This window comes from Anomaloglossus baeobatrachus (genome assembly GCF_048569485.1).
Source record: "Anomaloglossus baeobatrachus isolate aAnoBae1 chromosome 5 unlocalized genomic scaffold, aAnoBae1.hap1 SUPER_5_unloc_14, whole genome shotgun sequence".
Taxonomy (NCBI): Eukaryota; Metazoa; Chordata; class Amphibia; order Anura; family Aromobatidae; genus Anomaloglossus; species Anomaloglossus baeobatrachus.
Window position 1 is genome coordinate 200838 of NW_027441789.1, and position 21517 is coordinate 222354.

General features: G+C 46.8%; 1 protein-coding gene across 1 annotated transcript in view; it reads right to left on the reverse strand.

Annotated features, from left to right (window-relative positions):
• LOC142258858 (uncharacterized) overlaps positions 1 to 21517 on the reverse strand; it is a 43129-nt gene that overhangs the window by 15495 nt on the left and 6117 nt on the right. The window contains 3 exon segments of the mRNA XM_075331431.1: positions 8871 to 8961; positions 9159 to 9256; positions 9340 to 9463. Coding sequence (XP_075187546.1) covers positions 8871 to 8961; positions 9159 to 9256; positions 9340 to 9463 — 313 coding nt within the window.

The following is a 21517-nucleotide window of genomic DNA, read 5'->3' on the forward strand; positions in this document are numbered from 1 at the left end:
GAAGGGGGCACCCTAGATGCGCCGTTGACTATAAAGCTGGATCGGGGGCCAATAGGACCACTACTGGACGTCTTCTTTCGTCGTAGATCTGGCTGGAGACCTCCCTGTTGAGGAGCCAATTGCCTAGGCGAGGCCCTTCCTGCTGAGAACAAAACGGCCGTCTAAACGTCCACGGTAGGGATGTGTACTGCCGAGATTAGAGCGCGACAAGATCCGGCCGGAGCAAGAACTTCTTGACCTGTTCCTTTGTCATGACACTTCCTGCGCCTCCCTGGTGGATGATGCACGCCACCGCTGTGGCATGGTTCGACTGGAACCTGACCGGGCAACCTCGCCCCAGTGAAGAAAAAACGTAACCGGTCTAACCGGATGGATCTGAATTCTGGAATGCTGAAGGGGAGACCACACTCAAGGGGTGTCCCTCGGGACCGAGCTGTGGAAAGGTGGGCACGCCCACCCTAGCATAGGAGACTGGTAACGGCTGATGCTATTCTCCAGAGGAGACGGAGAGGGGATCTTCCCAGGGAACGGTTACGAAGACTGGTCCACTAGGAAGGGAATGGCGGGTCCCCGGGACAAACGGAAGCTATTTATCTCCGTTCTTCTGTGGGGACCTCTGGAAGGGCAAGGATGTAAACTGGTAAGTGTACCGCCGCTATCACCTCCACCAACCACTGCGGACTCGCCTACCGAACCCGACCTGGTGCGGGAAAGAAAACTACTCCTGCGTGAAGAGTAACTTCCCTTGGGCGGTCTCGAATAACATGCCTAAAGGGATGATCTACCGGGCCGGTGTCTGAAAGGACTCCAACCGGTAGATCAACTACCCTAGTAGCGAAAAGGTGACGATGACGGGTCTAAACCCCGAGACGAGGATCCTTGACGGAAGAAGTCTGGACCCCCAGGTCGTTTATGGGCGGAGTGACCGTAACGGCCCTGCAGAGTAGGATGTGCAGGAACAGACGCCCTGATCCCCGTAAGCGCTCTTAAAACTGGAATTGGCCGCTGCAATGCAAGGCGGAGGGACTGTCTGAGAGCTAGAGGCGCCCTGACTGTTGCGGGTCGAACGGACTGGACAGAGCGTGAGGCGACGATCCTGAGCGTCTGGGCCGATGCTGGGAAGAGAAGTGCTCTTTCCTCATGTAGCCTAGGGGAAGATGTACGCTTCCCTCACGTAGCCTAAGGGATCCAGTGGACTAACCTATTTCCGAAGGGACGGTCACCTAAAGGCGGAAGGAAAGTCAGCGACTCCTTAGATGTCCTCTCCGCGTTCCAGCTCCTGAGTCAGAGGCCTCGACGGGAGTCACACTGGTGCTACAGGCTCAGGCCGTGCAGCTGGTAAAACGCCAAGGCTATGATGAGAAGGTACTTACCGCAGAAGTCCACCAGTTCTGAATCGGCAGAGATGGAATGTAGTCCGCTGCGTAGGGTGTCCGTGTAGTCCCTGAGAGACGTCACGTTAGGGATGATCAGCTAAGAGGAAACCAGGCGGGTGGATCACAGGGGGGCATGCCCCTTCTCCCCGGAGCCCCTTGGAGAATGGATAAAGACAATAACAAAATTTACCGCTGGTAACGTCCTGTCTGGATGGTGTCTGTGAAGGAGCAGTAACTCTGCGAACTATTGGATGACCACTGCAAACATCATGGGTCCGCTAGGAAAGTCTTAAAGGAGACCTGTGTGCTCAGAGAGAAGAAGAGAACTATCCGTGCTCTTATGGTCTGACTCACCGTTTCCTCCCAGCTAATCGCCATGCGTCGAACCTCGGAATCCAGCAGAGGTGGTACGTCTGGGTCATCACCAGAGAGGTCGGAAGGCTCCTGGACGAGCGGGAATTTTTGACCTGGGAATGAAGGAAAAACCAGGGGGAGGCGCCGAAGGCGAGACCTGGCGGGTCCGCTTCGAGCAGTGGATGAGGTCCCTGGTACGGGACTCACCTCCCCCGGTGCGTGCCGGAGAGAAAAGGACTGTCCGTACCTTTAAGGCTTGACTCACCATCCTTACCAGGCTATTAGTCCTGCGCCAAACATCCGGGTCCTCCTGCTCGAAGTCCAGCAGAGGTGGAACGCCTGGGCCATCCCCCAGAGGTCGAAAGGCTACCAGAGGAGAGGCAGTCTGGACCTGGGGATTAAGGTGAAAACTGGGGGCGCAGACGACGAGACCTGGCGGGCCCGCCTTGGGCAGAGGAAAAAGGTCCCTGGTACGGGACTCATCTCCCCGGTTGCGCCAGTCTTGCGGATGGTACGACAGAGCGTCGGCCGGGGACGCAGCGCATGCGCACCCACCCGAGGGACGTAGGCGAGGGGATGTAGGGCCTGAGACAGGGCGCTAACCCGCCGGCAGGGGCGGGATACAGGAGCGTGCAGTGCCAGGGGCTGCGGTAGCTGTAAAACACTAAAGTAACATCATTTGGGTAATCCACAACAGAGGGAACAGCCCATACTAACTGTATCTCTGATACTACCCAAAGACCCCGAAGGAGTGCTCGTAAGAGTTAATAAATATATATATAAATCTACCTTTACATATTGAAATAAACTGAGCCCAGGAAAAAGAAAAAACAACCACTATCGTTAAATGAAGGTGGCCAATTTTGGTCAACTTTTCCCCAGATATGAGGGTTGCTGCAGCCTCAGCAATCCGCAGAACAGGGGACTGCTATAATCCCTCTTTTCTACTTTTTTTTTTTTTTTTTTTTTCGTTATCTAAAATGGATGCTGAGGAGGCTGGAGGCGGGCCTAGGAGAGCGGGAAAAACCCCTCCACCGCCCCCCCTGTGATGCCTGGGGCTGGGAGGGGGGTGGCGACCGAGCGGCCGGCGGCCAATAGCGCTGCGGCAGGAGGCGGGCCTAGGACGCCGGGGACAGGGCCGAAGCCGGGACCTAAAATTTTGAGCTGCCCAAGCAGGGAAGATACCGACCGGCTGCCCTGCCAGCGAACGGAGCAGCGGCGCAGCCGCGATGACCGGAGCCGTCCGGAAGTTCCGTGCACGCCGCTGCACTCTGCAGCCCGATGTGGATCGGGGCGTCCGGTGACTAGGCCCAGACCGGGGCCTAAATTTCGCCGCCGGCCGAGGAGGGGAAGGTAGGAGAGGGTGTCCTACCTGGTCGGCGGCGGCTCCCCTGTCCAGTGTGCAGGCGTGGAGCTCTGCACCTGTTCCTGTGTGCTCCGCACCCTGGAGGAAAGGCTGCGGCACCAGGGAGAAGAAATAGGAAGGCAGGGAGGTGGACGCCAGTGGGGGGTGGGAGCCCCCTGTAAACGTAGCAGCGCTGCGGGCCCCAGCATACATCCAGACGCGCTGCAGAGGTCCAGTCCCTGCTGTATGCCCCTTACACCCTTTGGGGTGATACCGCAGGGTGAATAGGGGGTGCCCCGGAAGGTTCTGCCCCGCGTGCCGACCCGGGAGTGGTACCACGGAAATTGGACGGGGGAGAGGGCCCGACGTCTCAAGCCTCTGCGACCCAGGGGAGTGGTACCCACACGGGCTGCGAGAGCTGAGGTAGAGAAACGATACCTGTAGAGACAAAAGTACCACAGATGAGAGCGACGAGCGTCGCCGAGAAAAAATTTAAAAAATAAGCAAAAAAATCAAGTGGCTGAAGAGGGCCCAGCTGGCCCACATCAGCCTCCTACGACACTAAGCAAAAAACTGATTGAGTCCGCCTCCGGCTCAGGGGTTATACTGCTGGGGAGGAGCTAACTTTTTATGTCTACTTAGTGTCAGCCTCCTAGTGACAGCAGCATAACCCATGGTCCTGTGTCCCCCAATGAAACGATGGAGAAATTTAGTTATATCTTTTTCTGTGCTACAGTCATTGCAGTTCTCTAATTCTGATCATCACATTTTTGGCAAAATCAAGGTTTTAGGTTGATTAACTTTGGATCTTTTGTAAAACACTATTCTAGTGGCAAAAACCTTCAAGTGTTGATCAATTTAAATTACATAATTTCTGAAAAAAGCAAGTGATCATACATTGTTCTCTAATTTTGATCTCCAGTGTATGTTGCGGTATCACCATTTGTTTTAAGAACATCCAAATGCAATGTGTGATAATTTCTAATTAATTTACATTTTTAGCGAATTTCAGATTTTTTCTAAGTGACCAGGAAACAAATCAATCTTAAATTACAGCTAAGATAAAGTACAATGTGTCACAAAAAAAAATATCAGAAACACTAGCATCAGATTCAGCATTAGAAAGGTGTTTTCATGTAAAGTGACAGATGTCAGATTGGAGAAATGGGGCCTGGATAGGAGCAGAAAACTGGCTGCAGTGGAAAGCCATGAAATAAGAGCAGCTTTGGTACTAACTACTATAGAGAAACTGTGACTATAGACAATAACACATCTACTAAAATGACCGTCCTCCACCCGACAGCCGTCACCGTCAGTGATTTAGTAACTAGAGGTGACACATCTGGAGTAATTACAGTATGTGGCTCGGGGGCTCTCGGCAATCCAAACTATTGTAGGGGCCAATATTTTCTGTCAGATGAGTTTCTTGAAGAAATATTAGACATTTACAGAGAACCTCTTAACATAGTCCAGTAAACCGGAGTTGTACTCATTTAAGGTGAACCATCAGTGCTACTGTGAGTTTTGGCCAGAAAAGTAGAGAAAGTATTAGTGCTCCCCATTTCAGGAGCGATTGTGCAGTAATCTGAATTCCTTAGGATCGGAAACATAATAGAATTCATGACGATCCTGTAGATGTGAGTAACTGTATTTTAGAGCCATCAACCACGCACAGCTTAGCGATTTATCATGGCGGAGGTGTCATGTTATCTTTATAAATTTATCACAATCCCCTTTGAAGGAGACAAGTTGGATTGAAGAGAACATCTGTGCTCGATCCCCACAAAGCAGGACCTGGAGGAAATGTTTACTAGACTAGAGGAGACTCAGACCCGGGGCCCATATTCTTTTAAACAAGACATTACGCAAGTGGGCAAGAGTGGATGACCTAGAATCTGACACAGCGTCTTTATATCAAACAATAGAGGACCAATATCTCATATCTGAACACACCACTCAGATCTCAGATATTCTAACATTTATAGATAACAGAGAACCGTCACATATCAAACAATTTCTGTATTTGTGGCAAGTTTGAAGAAATCTCTTCCCATATGCTGAAGAAAACCATTAATACTTTATGATTTACTATACTTCCTATGATTTACTTGGGAGGAAAGAGGACCCTAAAGGACGCTTTACACACTACGACATCGCTCAAGCGATCTCGTTGGGGTCACGGAATTTGTGATGCACATCCGGCCGCTTTAGCGATCTCGTTGTGTGTGACACCTATGAGCGATTTTGAATCGTCGCAAAATCGTTCAAAATCGCTAATCGGTGACATGCCCCTCTATTCCCAATTATCGTTGCTGCTGCATGTACGATGTAGTTCGTCGTTCCTGCGGTAGCACATATCTCTACGTGTGACACCGCAGGAACGAGGAACCTCACCTTACCTGCGGTCGCCGGCAATGCGGAAGAAAGGAGGTGGGCGGGTTTTTACGGCCGCTCATCTCCGCCCCTCCGCTTCTATTGGGCGCCCGCTTAGTGACGTCGCTGTAACGCCGAAAGAATCGCACAACCGATGGGAGCGGGTACGCACGCTAGTGATATCGGGAACGATATCGCAGCGTGTAAAGCGGCCTTTAGGCTATGTTCACACGCAGCATCTTTTTCTGTCAGTGCATCCTGTGTGCATCTAAAATGCACCCAAAACCGAATCAAAAACGCAATGCGATTTTACCGCGTTTTGCCCAATGTGTTTTTTTTAGTCAAATCTATTGACTGGAGGGCTCAAAAACATGGTAAAAACGCAAAAAGAATTGACATGCTGCATCTTGAAAAACGCAGCCAAGATGCAGCCAACAAAAGGTGCCCAGTGTGGACAGCAAAATCGAAATCTCATAGACTTTGCTGGGAGAAGGAAATGCATGCATTTAGGTTCATCTTTGTGACCTCAAAAACGCAGCAAAAGATGCCCTTATTGAAAGGAGTTTAATTCACAGAGCTCTTCTTCCTACCCCCTAACCCCATCTGTATGACGTCGTTCTGCCTGTGTTTTTTTATTGAAATATATGATTGTAAAAAATGTGATAATTAATGAATAACAAAATAAAAAAAACTTACGGAACCCTAAACAATAAGAAATAATTATAAAATTTTGCCAATGTTCTCCTAAGAAAATGAGAGAAGGTTTCAATTTACGGTAATTCACAGGTTACACCGTCTCTGGGTTTTATGCCCGAGATCGGAAATATTAAAAAGGTAGGGTCTCGTGTTTTTTTTATTTTTGTATAAATAATAGTGATTATGAAATCAATTATTTTTAATACAAAATTAAACTCACTGTTTATTTAGTTTTTATTTAATTCTAGATTTACTCAAACACAGGGGGCTGCCATCTTGGATCTGCTGTGTGTAACGACAGTTACACACCTCAAATACGGCAGTTACATGGGCTTAACAGTCAGATGTTAGGCTGCGACTCTCTAGACACAGAGACCACTTCTGCTGTGATCTGACGCGCCCCCTGGGCTGTCCAGATCACAGCAGAGGGAGGAGATCACCACCATCTTTGTGGAGCTCACAGCGTATGCTGCACTTTCCCCCTGTCACCCGCCGGGATGTGTGAGTACCACTACCCTTCCCATACCCCCCCTCTCCCCGCCGCTACCCTCCCCCCAGCTCTCGCCACCACCCTTCTGCCCCCCCGCCACTCTCCCCGTCCCCACCGCTACCCTGCTCTTGTGTGCTCACCTCGGGCCTCCGCTCCTCAGCTCAGCAGAGCACAATATACTGAGGAGCATGGATATAGCAGAGCATGGAATACATCAGAGCACATAATACAGCAGAGCGCGGTATATTAAGGACTGCGGTATACTGAGGAGCACAATATACGCGGATGGGCATGCGTGCAGCAGAGCATTGTGGGAGTGCGTGAAGCAGAGCGCTGCATACGGCAGAGTATTGCGGTCAGGCGTGCGTGCGGCAAAGCATTGCGAGCGTGCTGCAGAGTAGTGCGGCCGGTGGGCGTGCGGCAGAGCATTGCTGGTACGGGGCGTGCAGAGCGCTATGTGGGGAGCACTATGCAGCTGTACTTGGTGACACTTTAGATTAGACATTAGGATAATTTTGCGGTCACCAACACAATGGCTCCGCCCTGTGATCCTAATCTTCATCTTCCCTTATCTTTTTGGAAACACCCAGGTGTGGGGGGGGGGGGGGAGGTGACATCAAACACAGGAGAGTAGATTCCACCCACTTTTACTTCAGTAGTTCTACAGTAGGATTACAGCAGCTGCTCCCCCTAGTGTTTAAGGCCTGTTTCACACATCCGGCATTGCGCTGGATTGCCAGCTCCGGCACACTCTAGTACAGTGTAATACAGTACAATGGCATTGCGGCAACCTCCAGTCACATGCTGTCATGTGACCGGAGCTTACCGCGATGCCATTGAACAGTATTAACACTGTACTGAAGTGTGACGGATCCGGCAAAGTGGCGAAATGCTGGATGTGTGAAATGGGCCTATTTACACGCATCGACATCGCTAATGATGTGTCGTTGGGGGGGGGGGGTGGTCACGGAATTCGTGACGCACATCCGGCCTCGTTAGCGACGTCGTTGTGTGTAACACCTAGCGAGTGAGTGTTAACGATCAAAAATACTCACCTAATCGTTGATCATTGACACGTCGTTCATTTTCATAATATCATTGGTCGTTGTGGACGCAGGTTGTTCGTCGTTCCGGAGGCAGCACACATCGCTACGTGTGACACCCCAGGAACGATGAACAACACCGTACCTGCGTCCTCCGTCAACGAGGTGGGAGTGTCGTTCAAGCGGCTGCTCTCCGCGCCTCCGCTTCTATTGGCCGCCTGCCGTGTGACGTCGCTGTGACGCCGCACAAACCGCCCCCTTAGAAGAAAAGAGGCGGTTCGCCGGCCACAGCAACGTCGCTAGGAAGGTAACTATGTGTGACGGGGACTAACGATATTGTGCACCACGGGCAGTGATTTGCCCGTGACATACAAACGACGGGGGCGGGTGCGATTGGCAGCGACATCGCTAGCGATGTTGCTGTGTGTAAATGGGCCTTAACAGTAGGAAAATATCAAACTTTACATTTTTTTATATTTTGCTCAATTAAAAACAAATAATATTTAAACAAAACATTAAAAACATTAATACTTCACATTTTTTCAATTATTGAATTTCTTTTTTTTTTTTTTGTCGACACCTTCCTTTTAAATATTCTAAATGTCCTATGTGTAACTCAGAGGCTGCAGATCTATTTCACATGTATTACGACTGCCCAAAGTGGGAATTTCACTGCTCATGGAATGGAGTCTGGTCATAAAAGGGAAGGAAGATTGGACCTTTGTAACAACCCGATCAGCACATTCAGCAGCACAGAAGGGAGAGCAGGAAGATTCATCAATAAAATGCCGAGATTCTAGGAGGTCACCAGCATCATTACCCTCCGCTTTCTTTTAGGGGTCCACCATAAAGATTAGATTCTTCTTCCAATGAGTTTCTGAGTTGTCTGCACATTCTACGTACGCTGTCATTTGGCTTTACAGATTAGAGATCTGGGCAGCAAAGGGTCAATGTCTTCTAAATTTCAGAGGATAGGATGGATCCTACCTGTAAGATCTGGCTGATACAGATCTCACTCCAACAGAAGGGCGTCCAATGCCCAAAATAATGGGGACAGTATTGGATGGAGGAGGATGATCAAGCAGCAGAATGGTGACCATTTGATATGGCCGGACTACAACCCTGATAAAGCAGCCACAGCCGGGGACTGAGAAGAATCTGTGACTTTTCTGCATTTAGTGGTCACTACTCACCTGGGCGGTTATCTGTAGGAATCTCCTCTTTACTCCGCTCATCACCCCTCACATATGTCTCTGTAGTATTAATATGGGACAGATCTTCCCCCTGAAACAAATATTGTAAAAGTCACAGACAGATGGAGAAGTCCCATCTATGATCAGCTCTAATCCTGCCATCCCCACCGCTCTCATTACACAAGTATAACACATATAATACTGGAGGATAAAACAAGACTGAGCACAAGACCTTCACAGCCGTCTACACATCATAGGGAGATTTCATGGCACCTTCTCTCCATCTACCTGATGATCCTGAGGAACATCGGGGTCTTCTTCTTTACAGTCCTGTGGGAGAAGAGGACGGGGACATCTCTCTGGTGTTGTCCTCTTACTGGATAGACCTGGAGGAGACACATACAGGGACTGAATTCATTCCTTACATACAGATAATTATAGGCCGTGTGTATTTAGTCCTGTCTATTACCTGGTGATGTGAGGGGCTGGGGATCCTCCATCATGACGTCCTTGTACAGATCTTTGTGTCCTTCTAAATACTCCCACTCCTCCATGGAGAAATAGACGGTGACGTCCTGACACCTTATAGGAACCTGACACATACAATGATACCGTCACCCCCGATCCCTTCATAGCGTTACTGTATAATGTCCCAGCATTCCCAGCAGTGTCACCTCTCCAGTCAGCAGCTCAATCATCTTGTAGGTGAGTTCTAGGATCTTCTGGTCATTGATGTCCTCATGTATCGGGGGGTGAGGTGGAGGCCCCGTGATTGGGCTCAGGGGTCTTCCCCATCCCTCAGACACAGGGGCCTGACAGCGCTCACTAGAGGTCTTCTTCACTACTGTGTAATCCTGGTTATGGAGAGACACAGTAAGAAATCTCACTCCAGACATTTCCAGAGTCCTCACCTCTCCAGTTCTGTCCATCTATTATTCCCATAGATAAGAATGATGTAATGTGACGTCATCAGAATCTCTCACCTCTCCAGTAAGCCGGAAGAGGATCTCTAGGGTGAGGTGTAATATCCTCTCCGCCATCTTGTCCCTGTCCATATCCATCCTTCACGGGGCAATCAGGAGAATTCTCTTCTATAGAGCGATTGTTCTTCCCCAGCATCTAATGTGTATGGAGCCTGAGGCCAGTAATGGGGAATCTCCACACACCTCCACCTGCAGAGCCGCACACTAGATATATAATACCCTGCACCTACCTCCACCTGCAGAGCCGCACACTAGATATATAATACCCTGCACCTACCTCCACCTGCAGAGCCGCACACTAGATATATAATAACCTGCACCTACCTCCACCTGCAGAGCCGCACACTAGATATATAATACCCTGCACCTACCTCCACCTGCAGAGCCGCACACTAGATATATAATACCCTGCACCTACCTCCACCTGCAGAGCCGCACACTAGATATATAATAACCTGCACCTACCTCCACCTGCAGAGCCGCACACTAGATATATAATAACCTGCACCTACCTCCACCTGCAGAGCCGCACACTAGATATATAATACCCTGCACCTACCTCCACCTGCAGAGCCGCACACTAGATATATAATACCCTGCACCTACCTCCTCCTGCAGAGCCGCACACTAGATATATAATACCCTGCACCTACCTCCTCCTGCAGAGCCGCACACTAGATATATAATACCCTGCACCTACCTCCACCTGCAGAGCCGCACACTAGATATATAATAACCTGCACCTACCTCCACCTGCAGAGCCGCACACTAGATATATAATACCCTGCACCTACCTCCACCTGCAGAGCCGCACACTAGATATATAATACCCTGCACCTACCTCCACCTGCAGAGCCGCACACTAGATATATAATACCCTGCACCTACCTCCACCTGCAGAGCCGCACACCAGATATATAATACCCTGCACCTACCTCCTCCTGCAGAGCCGCACACTAGATATATAATAACCTGCACCTACCTCCACCTGCAGAGCCGCACACTAGATATATAATACCCTGCACCTACCTCCACCTGCAGAGCCGCACACTAGATATATAATACCCTGCACTTACCTCCACCTGCAGAGCCGCACACCAGATATATAATACCCTGCACTTACCTCCACCTGCAGAGCCGCACACCAGATATATAATACCCTGCACCTACCTCCACCTGCAGAGCCGCACACCAGATATATAATAACCTGCACCTACCTCCACCTGCAGAGCCGCACACCAGATATATAATAACCTGCACCTACCTCCACCTGCAGAGCCGCACACCAGATATATAATACCCTGCACCTACCTCCACCTGCAGAGCCGCACACCAGATATATAATACCCTGCACCTACCTCCACCTGCAGAGCCGCACACTAGATATATAATACCCTGCACCTACCTCCACCTGCAGAGCCGCACACTAGATATATAATACCCTGCACCTACCTCCACCTGCAGAGCCGCACACTAGATATATAATACCCTGCACCTACCTCCACCTGCAGAGCCGCACACTAGATATATAATACCCTGCACCTACCTCCACCTGCAGAGCCGCACACTAGATATATAATACCCTGCACCTACCTCCACCTGCAGAGCCGCACACTAGATATATAATACCCTGCACCTACCTCCACCTGCAGAGCCGCACACTAGATATATAATACCCTGCACCTACCTCCACCTGCAGAGCCGCACACTAGATATATAATACCCTGCACCTACCTCCACCTGCAGAGCCGCACACTAGATATATAATACCCTGCACCTACCTCCACCTGCAGAGCCGCACACTAGATATATAATACCCTGCACCTACCTCCACCTGCAGAGCCGCACACTAGATATATAATACCCTGCACCTACCTCCACCTGCAGAGCCGCACACTAGATATATAATAACCTGCACCTACCTCCACCTGCAGAGCCGCACACTAGATATATAATACCCTGCACCTACCTCCACCTGCAGAGCCGCACACTAGATATATAATACCCTGCACCTACCTCCACCTGCAGAGCCGCACACTAGATATATAATACCCTGCACCTACCTCCACCTGCAGAGCCGCACACTAGATATATAATACCCTGCACCTACCTCCACCTGCAGAGCCGCACACTAGATATATAATACCCTGCACCTACCTCCACCTGCAGAGCCGCACACTAGATATATAATACCCTGCACCTACCTCCTCCTGCAGAGCCGCACACTAGATATATAATACCCTGCACCTACCTCCACCTGCAGAGCCGCACACTAGATATATAATACCCTGCACCTACCTCCACCTGCAGAGCCGCACACTAGATATATGGCTGCTCTGTGCTTACAGGACCTGTGATGATGTCACATGGAGGGGAGGAGTCAGGGGTCACATGGTCAGCTCCTCAGTGTATGCAGGACTCTGCTGTGCTGGTTGTCATGGTGCTGGATGAGGGGAAGTTTATGTGTGGGGTCAGGAGGGGTTTACAGTGTGGATGTAGCAGAGCCGTGTGTGTATGAGGTGTACGGAGCGGAGCCGTGTGTGTATATGAGGTGTACGGAGCGGAGCCGTGTGTGTACGAGGTGTGCGGAGCCGTGTGTGTACGAGGTGTACGGAGCGGAGCCGTGTGTGTATATGAGGTGTACGGAGCGGAGCCGTGTGTGTACGAGGTGTGCGGAGCCGTGTGTGTATGAGGTACGGAGCGGAGCCGTGTGTGTACGAGGTGTACGGAGCGGAGCCGTGTGTGTACGAGGTGTACGGAGCGGAGCCGTGTGTGTACGAGGTGTACGGAGTGGAGCCGTGTGTGTACGAGGTGTACGGAGCGGAGCCGTGTGTGTACGAGGTGTACGGAGCGGAGCCGTGTGTGTACAAGGTGTACGGAGTGGAGCCGCGTGTGTACGAGGTGTACGGAGCGGAGTCGTGTGTACGAGGTGTACGGAGCGGAGCCGTGTGTGTACGAGATGTACGGAGCGGAGCCGCGTGTGTACGAGGTGTACGGAGCTGAACCGTGTGTGTAAGAGGTGTACGGAGCGGAGCCGTGTGTGTACGAGGTGTACGGAGCGGAGCCGTGTGTGTACGAGGTGTACGGAGCGGAGCCGTGTGTGTACGAGGTGTACGGAGCGGAGCCGTGTGTGTGCGAGGTGTACGGAGCGGAGCCGTGTGTGTACGAGGTGTACGGAGCGGAGCCGTGTGTGTACGAGGTGTACGGAGCAGAGCCGTGTGTGTACGAGGTGTACGGAGCGGAGCCGTGTGTGTACGAGATGTACGGAGCGGAGCCGTGTGTGTACGAGGTGTACGGAGCGGAGCCGTGTGTGTACGAGGTGTACGGAGCGGAGCCGTGTGTGTACGAGGTGTACGGAGCGGAGCCGTGTGTGTGCGAGGTGTACGGAGCGGAGCCGTGTGTGTACGAGGTGTACGGAGCGGAGCCGTGTGTGTACGAGGTGTACGGAGCAGAGCCGTGTGTGTACGAGGTGTACGGAGCGGAGCCGTGTGTGTACGAGATGTACGGAGCGGAGCCGTGTGTGTACGAGGTGTACGGAGCGGAGTCGTGTGTACGAGGTGTACGGAGCGGAGCCGTGTGTGTACGAGATGTACGGAGCGGAGCCGCGTGTGTACGAGGTGTACGGAGCTGAACCGTGTGTGTAAGAGGTGTACGGAGCGGAGCCGTGTGTGTACGAGGTGTACGGAGCGGAGCCGTGCGTGTACGAGGTGTACGGAGCGGAGCCGTGCGTGTACGAGGTGTACGGAGCGGAGCCGTGCGTGTACGAGGTGTACGGAGCAGAGCCGTGCGTGTACGAGGTGTACGGAGCAGAGCCGTGCGTGTACGAGGTGTACGGAGCAGAGCCGTGTGTGTACGAGGTGTACGGAGCAGAGCCGTGTGTGTACGAGGTGTACGGAGCAGAGCCGTGTGTGTACGAGGTGTACGGAGCAGAGCCGTGTGTGTACGAGATGTACGGAGCAGAGCCGCGTGTGTACGAGGTGTATAGAGCGGATCTGTGTGTGTACGAGGTGTACGGAGCGGAGACGCGTGTGTACGAGGTGTACGGAGCGGAGCCGCGTGTGTACGAGGTGTACGGAGCGGAGCCGTGTGTGTACGAGGTGTACGGAGCGGAGCCGTGTGTGTACGAGATGTACGGAGCGGAGCCGCGTGTGTATGAGGTGTACGGAGCTGAACCGTGTGTGTAAGAGGTGTACGGAGCGGAGCCGTGTGTGTACGAGGTGTACGGAGCGGAGCCGTGTGTGTACGAGGTGTACGGAGCAGAGCCGTGTGTGTACGAGGTGTACGGAGCAGAGCCGTGTGTGTACGAGGTGTACGGAGCAGAGCCGTGTGTGTACGAGGTGTACGGAGCAGAGCCGTGTGTGTACGAGATGTACGGAGCAGAGCCGCGTGTGTACGAGGTGTATAGAGCGGATCTGTGTGTGTACGAGGTGTACGGAGCGGAGACGCGTGTGTACGAGGTGTACGGAGCGGAGCCGCGTGTGTACGAGGTGTACGGAGCGGAGCCGCGTGTGTACGAGGTGTACGGAGCAGAGCCGTGTGTGTACGAGGTGTACGGAGCAGAGCCGTGTGTGTACGAGGTGTACGGAGCAGAGCCGTGTGTGTACGAGGTGTACGGAGCAGAGCCGTGTGTGTACGAGGTGTACGGAGCAGAGCCGTGTGTGTACGAGGTGTACGGAGCAGAGCCGTGTGTGTACGAGGTGTACGGAGCAGAGCCGTGTGTGTACGAGGTGTACGGAGCGGAGCCGTGTGTGTACGAGGTGTACGGAGCGGAGCCGTGTGTGTACGAGGTGTACGGAGCGGAGCCGTGTGTGTACGAGGTGTACGGAGCGGAGCCGTGTGTGTACGAGGTGTACGGAGCAGAGCCGTGTGTGTACGAGGTGTACGGAGCAGAGCCGTGTGTGTACGAGGTGTACGGAGCAGAGCCGTGTGTGTACGAGGTGTACGGAGCTGAACCGTGTGTGTAAGAGGTGTACGGAGCGGAACCGTGTGTGTAAGAGGTGTACGGAGCGGAGCCGTGTGTGTACGGAGCGGAGCCGTGTGTGTACGAGGTGTACGGAGCGGAGCCGTGTGTGTACGAGGTGTACGGAGCTGAACCGTGTGTGTAAGAGGTGTACGGAGCGGAGCCGTGTGTGTACGAGGTGTACTGTAAAAACATTAAATATTAGTAATACATCTAGGCATCAAACCCATTATAATAGGACATATTGAGTATATATGCTGACAGTCCTGTCTATATTGGAGGCTTACATCATGTGTACAGTAAAATCTCCCTATATGCTTTTGAACAGCTGCATATATAACAAGACACTTCTCGGGGGGGGGGGGGTCACTCTTGCTCGGGAGAGTCAACCTGCAGCATGCGAGATGTATAGAAGACCCACCATGATAGCACATGCTGGCAGGCCTACAGTATATCATCCTTGCCTATCCATTCAGGAACCAGGGAAAGATGAATGAAGACTTCTACTGATTTAGTAAAGATATGGACTATTATTGAACCCTTCACGTAAGCTAACAAAGAATACTATTTTTCATTTCTGTTAGGCTAGTTTCACACCTGCGTTGGATGGGATCCATAGCATTGCGTTGTGTGACGCATGTAACGGATGCGTTGCATATAGTGGCACAACGCATGCTACAGATCGTACAAAATAACGCAATCCGTTATAGTTTTTTTTCCTTAACTTTACACATCTGAGCATGCGCAGTTGTGTAAAGACAGCTGCGTTAACGGAATCCGTCAAATGACGCATTCTAACGGAATCCGCCACCATAGGCGTCCATTATAAAAACAACGGATGCCTAACGGATTCCTGCAGGTTGCGTTTTTTGACACTCCGCCAAGCGCAGAAAAACGTTACATGCAGCGTTCCATCCGCCCGACGCAGCGTCAAAATAATGACGCTGCGTTGTCCAGCGGATGCAACGCAGACACTTGCGTTACAGTGCGTCGTCAATACAAGTCTATGGAGAATAGCGCAGTGCGTTAACGGACTGCGCTATTCTCCATAGTGACGGAATGCGCTGAACGCAAGTGTGAAACTAGCCTAACTGAACTAATGAACTGTTCTATTTTTATAATAATAATAATAATAATAATACTACAGTGCCTACAAGTAGTATTCAACCCCCTGCAGATTTAGCAGGTTTACACATTCGGAATTAACTTGGCATTGTGACATTTGGACTGTAGATCATCCTGGAAGTGTGAAATGCACTGCAGCAAAAAAGAATGTTATTTCTTTTTTTTTTTTTTTTTTTTTAAATTGTGAAAAGTTTATTCAGAGGGTCATTTATTATTCAACCCCCTCAAGCCACCAGAATTCTGTTTGGTTCCCCTAAAGTATTAAGAAGTATTTCAGGCACAAAGAACAATGAGCTTCACATGTTTGGATTAATTTTCTCTTTTTCCAGCCTTTTCTGACTAATTAAGACCCTCCCCAAACTTGTGAACAGCACTCATACTTGGTCAACATGGGAAAGACAAAGGAGCATTCCAAGGCCATCAGAGACAAGATCGTGGAGGGTCACAAGGCTGGCAAGGGGTACAAAACCCTTTCCAAGGAGTTGGGCCTACCTGTCTCCACTGTTGGGAGCATCATCCGGAAGTGGAAGTCTTATGGAACTACTGTTAGCCTTCCACGGCCTGGACAGCCTTTGAAAGTTTCCACCCGTGCCAAGGCCAGGCTTGTCCGAAGAGTCAAGGCTAACCCAAGGACAACAAGGAAGGACCACCAGGAAGATCTCATGGCAGTGGGGACATTGGTTTCAGTCAATACCATAAGTAACGTACTCCACCGCAATGGTCTCCGTTCCAGACGAGCCCATAAGGTACCTTTACTTTCAAAGCGTCATGCCAAGGCTCGTCTACAGTTTGCTCATGATCACTTGGAGGACTCTGAAACAGACTGGTTCAAGGTTCTCTGGTCTGATGAGACCAAGATCGAGATCTTTGGTGCCAACCACACACGTGACGTTTGGAGACTGGATGGCACTGCATACGACCCCAAGAATACCATCCCTACAGTCAAGCATGGTGGTGGCAGCATCATGCTGTGGGGCTGTTTCTCAGCCAAGGGGCCTCACCATCTGATCCGCATCCATGGGAAGATGGATAGCACGGCCTACCTGGAGATTTTGGCCAAGAACCTCCGCTCCTCCATCAAGGATCTTAAGATGGGTCGTCATTTCATCTTTCAACAAGACAACGACCCAAAGCACACAGCCAAGAAAACCAAGGCCTGGTTCAAGAGGGAAAAAATCAAGGTGTTGCAGTGGCCTAGTCAGTCTCCTGACCTTAACCCAATTGAAAACTTGTGGAAGGAGCTCAAGATTAAAGTCCATATGAGACACCCAAAGAACCTAGATAACTAGGAGAAGATCTGCATGGAGGAGTGGGCCAAGATAACTCCAGAGACCTGTGCCGGCCTGATCAGGTCTTATAAAAGACGATTATTAGCTGTAATTGCAAACAAGGGTTATTCCACAAAATATTAAACCTAGGGGTTGAATAATAATTGACCCACACTTTTATGTTGAAAATTTATTAAAATTTAACTGAGCAACATAACTTGTTGGTTTGTAAGATTTATGCATCTGTTAATAAATCCTGCTCTTGTTTGAAGTTTGCAAGCTCTAACTTATTTGCATCTTATCAAACCCACTAAATCTGCAGGGGGTTGAAGACTACTTGTAGGCACTGTATATTGTAATATATAATAATATTTTTGTCATTTTTATTCAATATAAAATATATTATTTATTTTTCCATTTTTAAAGCCTATCGGTTCTTATATTTCATCGCGTATATAAAGAAAAATATATTTAAGGGATATATTTTTAACATTTTGGCAAGTCAGCTTAATTGATTGACACGCCTGTTTTTCCCATTTTGGCATGTGTGGTCATTTTTTCTTTTGACACTGGCTACTGCCGTTTTTTTTTGTTGTTTTTGTCTCATTTCCCTAACCTTTTGTACAAAGGGTGGCAGTGCTGATGAATAACAAACTTGTCCAAAAGCTTCAGGGAATTGCACAGAACTGTGTTTAAATCAAACGAGAACCTAAACATACGCATGAGTTTTCAAGTCGCATGAAATTGTTTAAATAAAGTTTGAAGAGTTTGCAAAGCCACAGAAAATCATCCTTTGACGTGTCTTTGGAGGAAAAAAGGATAAGTCAGTCCATAAGAAGTACTACAAGTGCTGAACAAGACGAGTCAAGTCACAAAAGAGTTATAAGCCAAGGTAAGACAATGGATTTTATCTCTTCTTTTTCTAAACAAAGTAAGCTACAGTTCACATACTCAGATATTTCTAATATAAAGGAGCTCTGGGTAAGCTTTTATGGGGAATGTGAACTTTAGAATTCACGTGTAGAATGTACGATGTCTTTTAATAGAGAGAAACAGAAAATTAGAAATGGCTTTCATTTGGTCCACGAATTTCACAAGTTAGTGTTAGAGAAATTCAAAGATTGTGGAACCTTACAACCTGAAATATCAGAAAGCAATACTGTCTGTAATGTTTCTAATGAAAATCGTCCCCAAGATGGCTACAGACATGTGGTGTCCATTGAAGGTGACTTTGAAGACACCGGAAGTGATGCAGGAAAAGATAGTGGAGAGGGAGGAAATTACATAGAGGAGCCAAAAGGGGAGGAGCCAGAGAAGGACACGTGCAGAGAGGAGTTAGAGAAGGGGGAGGAGTCAGAGAGCATGGCGATAGTCAGTTTCTAAAAATAGAACAGGCAAAGCTAGAAATTAAAGTCAGGAAGAATCTATTGGATTTATGCAAATTAATTCTGCATATGATCCCAAGATACATATGTGCAGAAATTCAGAAATATTTGAAAGTTTTGTTGAAAAGTTCAATTTAACCAATGATGAGAAAACTAAGATATTCCATCTGTGGTTGCCAGAACATTTTTTCAGACAACTAGCATTAAAAAGGTCTTCTGAAAATGACACATGTGAGTGTCCAAATTATAATGATCTCAATAGGCTGAGGAATCTGATTTTTTGTGAAACAAATGAAGATTGTCCAATTTATGCGATGCTGAAGGAATTACAAATTGGACAGAATGAAGGTACGTTCTCATTTATGTCCGTTTTTGAACGTTTATATAGGGCAGTCATCTCTAATGTTGGATCAGATTCAATGATTCACACATTTGTAAAGAAATTCAAATTTCTGGATGATAAAATCTGTACTATTGCTTCTCAAAAAAGGTCCTTATTTTAATACACCAAATTTATTAATTTTGTTAGGAATCACCAAACCCAATCAAAACAGAAATTAATTAATACCGTTAAACCAAAAAAGGCGAAATTTTATGAAAAATCAACATCAATGCCACCGAGATCAAAATATTCTTGTGACAAAATATGTGAAATTCGTAGGAAATTCCATGTAAATTACAAATCATACAATCCACTTCAATTATTATCTAAAAATCCTTTTACACAGGAAAAAAACTCTCTTCCCTTGTCTCCAATGCAGGAGGGAATTGTCACAGGATTTTATACTCACAGACAAGTCACTTTTAAAAGCTTGGACAGACAGAAACAGGTGATGGATTCTCCTGAGAGAGACATTCTGTCTCATGTAAAGAAAATAGCAGAGTTATAAAATATTTTCAGAAATTCCAAGTTTGAAAATGACCATAATAGATCAAATCTTTGAAGAAAAAGTGAGGTTTGATCTTCAGTTGGGTAAAGGGGATTTCTGAATTAATTAAAATCTGATTGTATTTGATATTCATAATTATTCATATACAGTGTATCTACAGTATGTATTACATACTTTCTATAGATTTATCTATATAGTATACTTAAAATTAGTGACAGTAAAATCAAAGTTATATTTCCATTTAGTTAAAAAAAATTATAGTTTAATTTTATAAATTAATAAATTTGATCTCTGTATACGAATAATAATATTTAAAATTTAATAATAAGGAATAAGTATAACTTATTTTAAGTGTTTCATTTTTCCCATAAAATGATAATTTTATTCTTTTTATTTTCCTCAGAATTTCTCAGTAAAAGTAGATTGATGAAATATTAATTCTTTATAAATGTATTCTTATCCTCAAACAGGTAAAATATCTCCTTATATTGTGTAGGGCTAATCATCAAAACATGATAAATAATTATTATCTTCTCAGTTATCAATCGAGGAGGATTATCAGTTTTTAACAATTTGTTTAGATATATTGATACATATATCTTTCTTAGTACTATTTGTAATGTAACTAATATGTGTAACCTGAGTTTTTTGAGTGGAATACTTACACGGATTGCTGTTGATGGAATGGTTTTTTTTGTACTTAACTAAGGCATGTGACATTTGAATACTTAGTTAATAATTTGTGACTATCATATGGCCAAAGGAACTGTATATCTGTTACTCATGAGTATATGTGATAAATGTCATTCGTATATCTAAAGAAGTACTTCAAATCAATGATCATATCTTTGAAAATGCGCATAGATAATAATTGATAATTAAAGAAACAATATTCGTGTTTGTCCAATGTCTTCTTCGTGTATGTAAGCACTGTAAAACTTTCCATAGTTCTAAAGGTATGTGTGACAGTCTGAATGATTGATTGTCTGAACAGCTGTTGGCTGAAATTATTTGCTTTGAAGCAATATATATAAAATTTAAATTAAAACAAGTTTAAAGTACATAAGTATTAACAAAGAAGGAATTTATTCAGAATATATCTTATTCATATACATACTCCTTTAGAAATGATGTGTGTCAGCATTTAATCAAATTGTAGATGGGTAAAACCCACATTAAAGGTTTACTCCGAAGACTCACATTATGGAATTATTATTTTCAATGTCTTTACTTTTATACAGTTATGCTATTTATTTTACTGCTACACAGATTGGTAAACATTTTCTTTTCAAATATAAAAGTAATATAAAGTTTTATCCTGAAGATTTACAACATCAATTTTAATTTAATCTTGATATATGAATTTTTTTCATAACATCATATTTCATGATATTAAAAAGGGGAAAAAAAAGTTTTGGTCCTAATTAAATATTTGTTACATGTTTGATTAACATACATGTCTTCACATTATTTGAATAATCAATATTAATCAAGTACAAAGAATAATTATTGGGAATTATAAATTGAAGTATGGTAATCATAATGCATTTATATACTAAAGAAGAGTATTATTTTTATTCCAACTTTTAACCTTTTATTGTTATTCCGATTTTCATTTTTCATTTTTATTCCTATTTTTATTTTGATTATTTTTTATTCAATATTTGAATTTTTAATCAAAATTTTAATTCTACAATTTTTATTTTTCCATCTAATTTTTAATATCTCAATTGAGAAAACACTTTATTATTTAATTAAGTAATGTCTAATATAAGAATATTACTTTATTAAATATGATTATGTTTAACCCCTTAAGGACGAAGCCAGATTTGTACTTAATGCCCAGGCCATTTTTTGCAATTTTGACCAGTGTCACTTTATAAGGTTATAACTCTGGAACGCTTCAATGGATCCCAGTGATTCTGAGATTGTTTTTTCGTGACATATTGGGCTTCATGTTAGAGGTAAATTTAGGATGATATTTTTTTATTTTATTTGTGAAAAAATCTGAAATTTGACAAAAAAATTAAAAATTT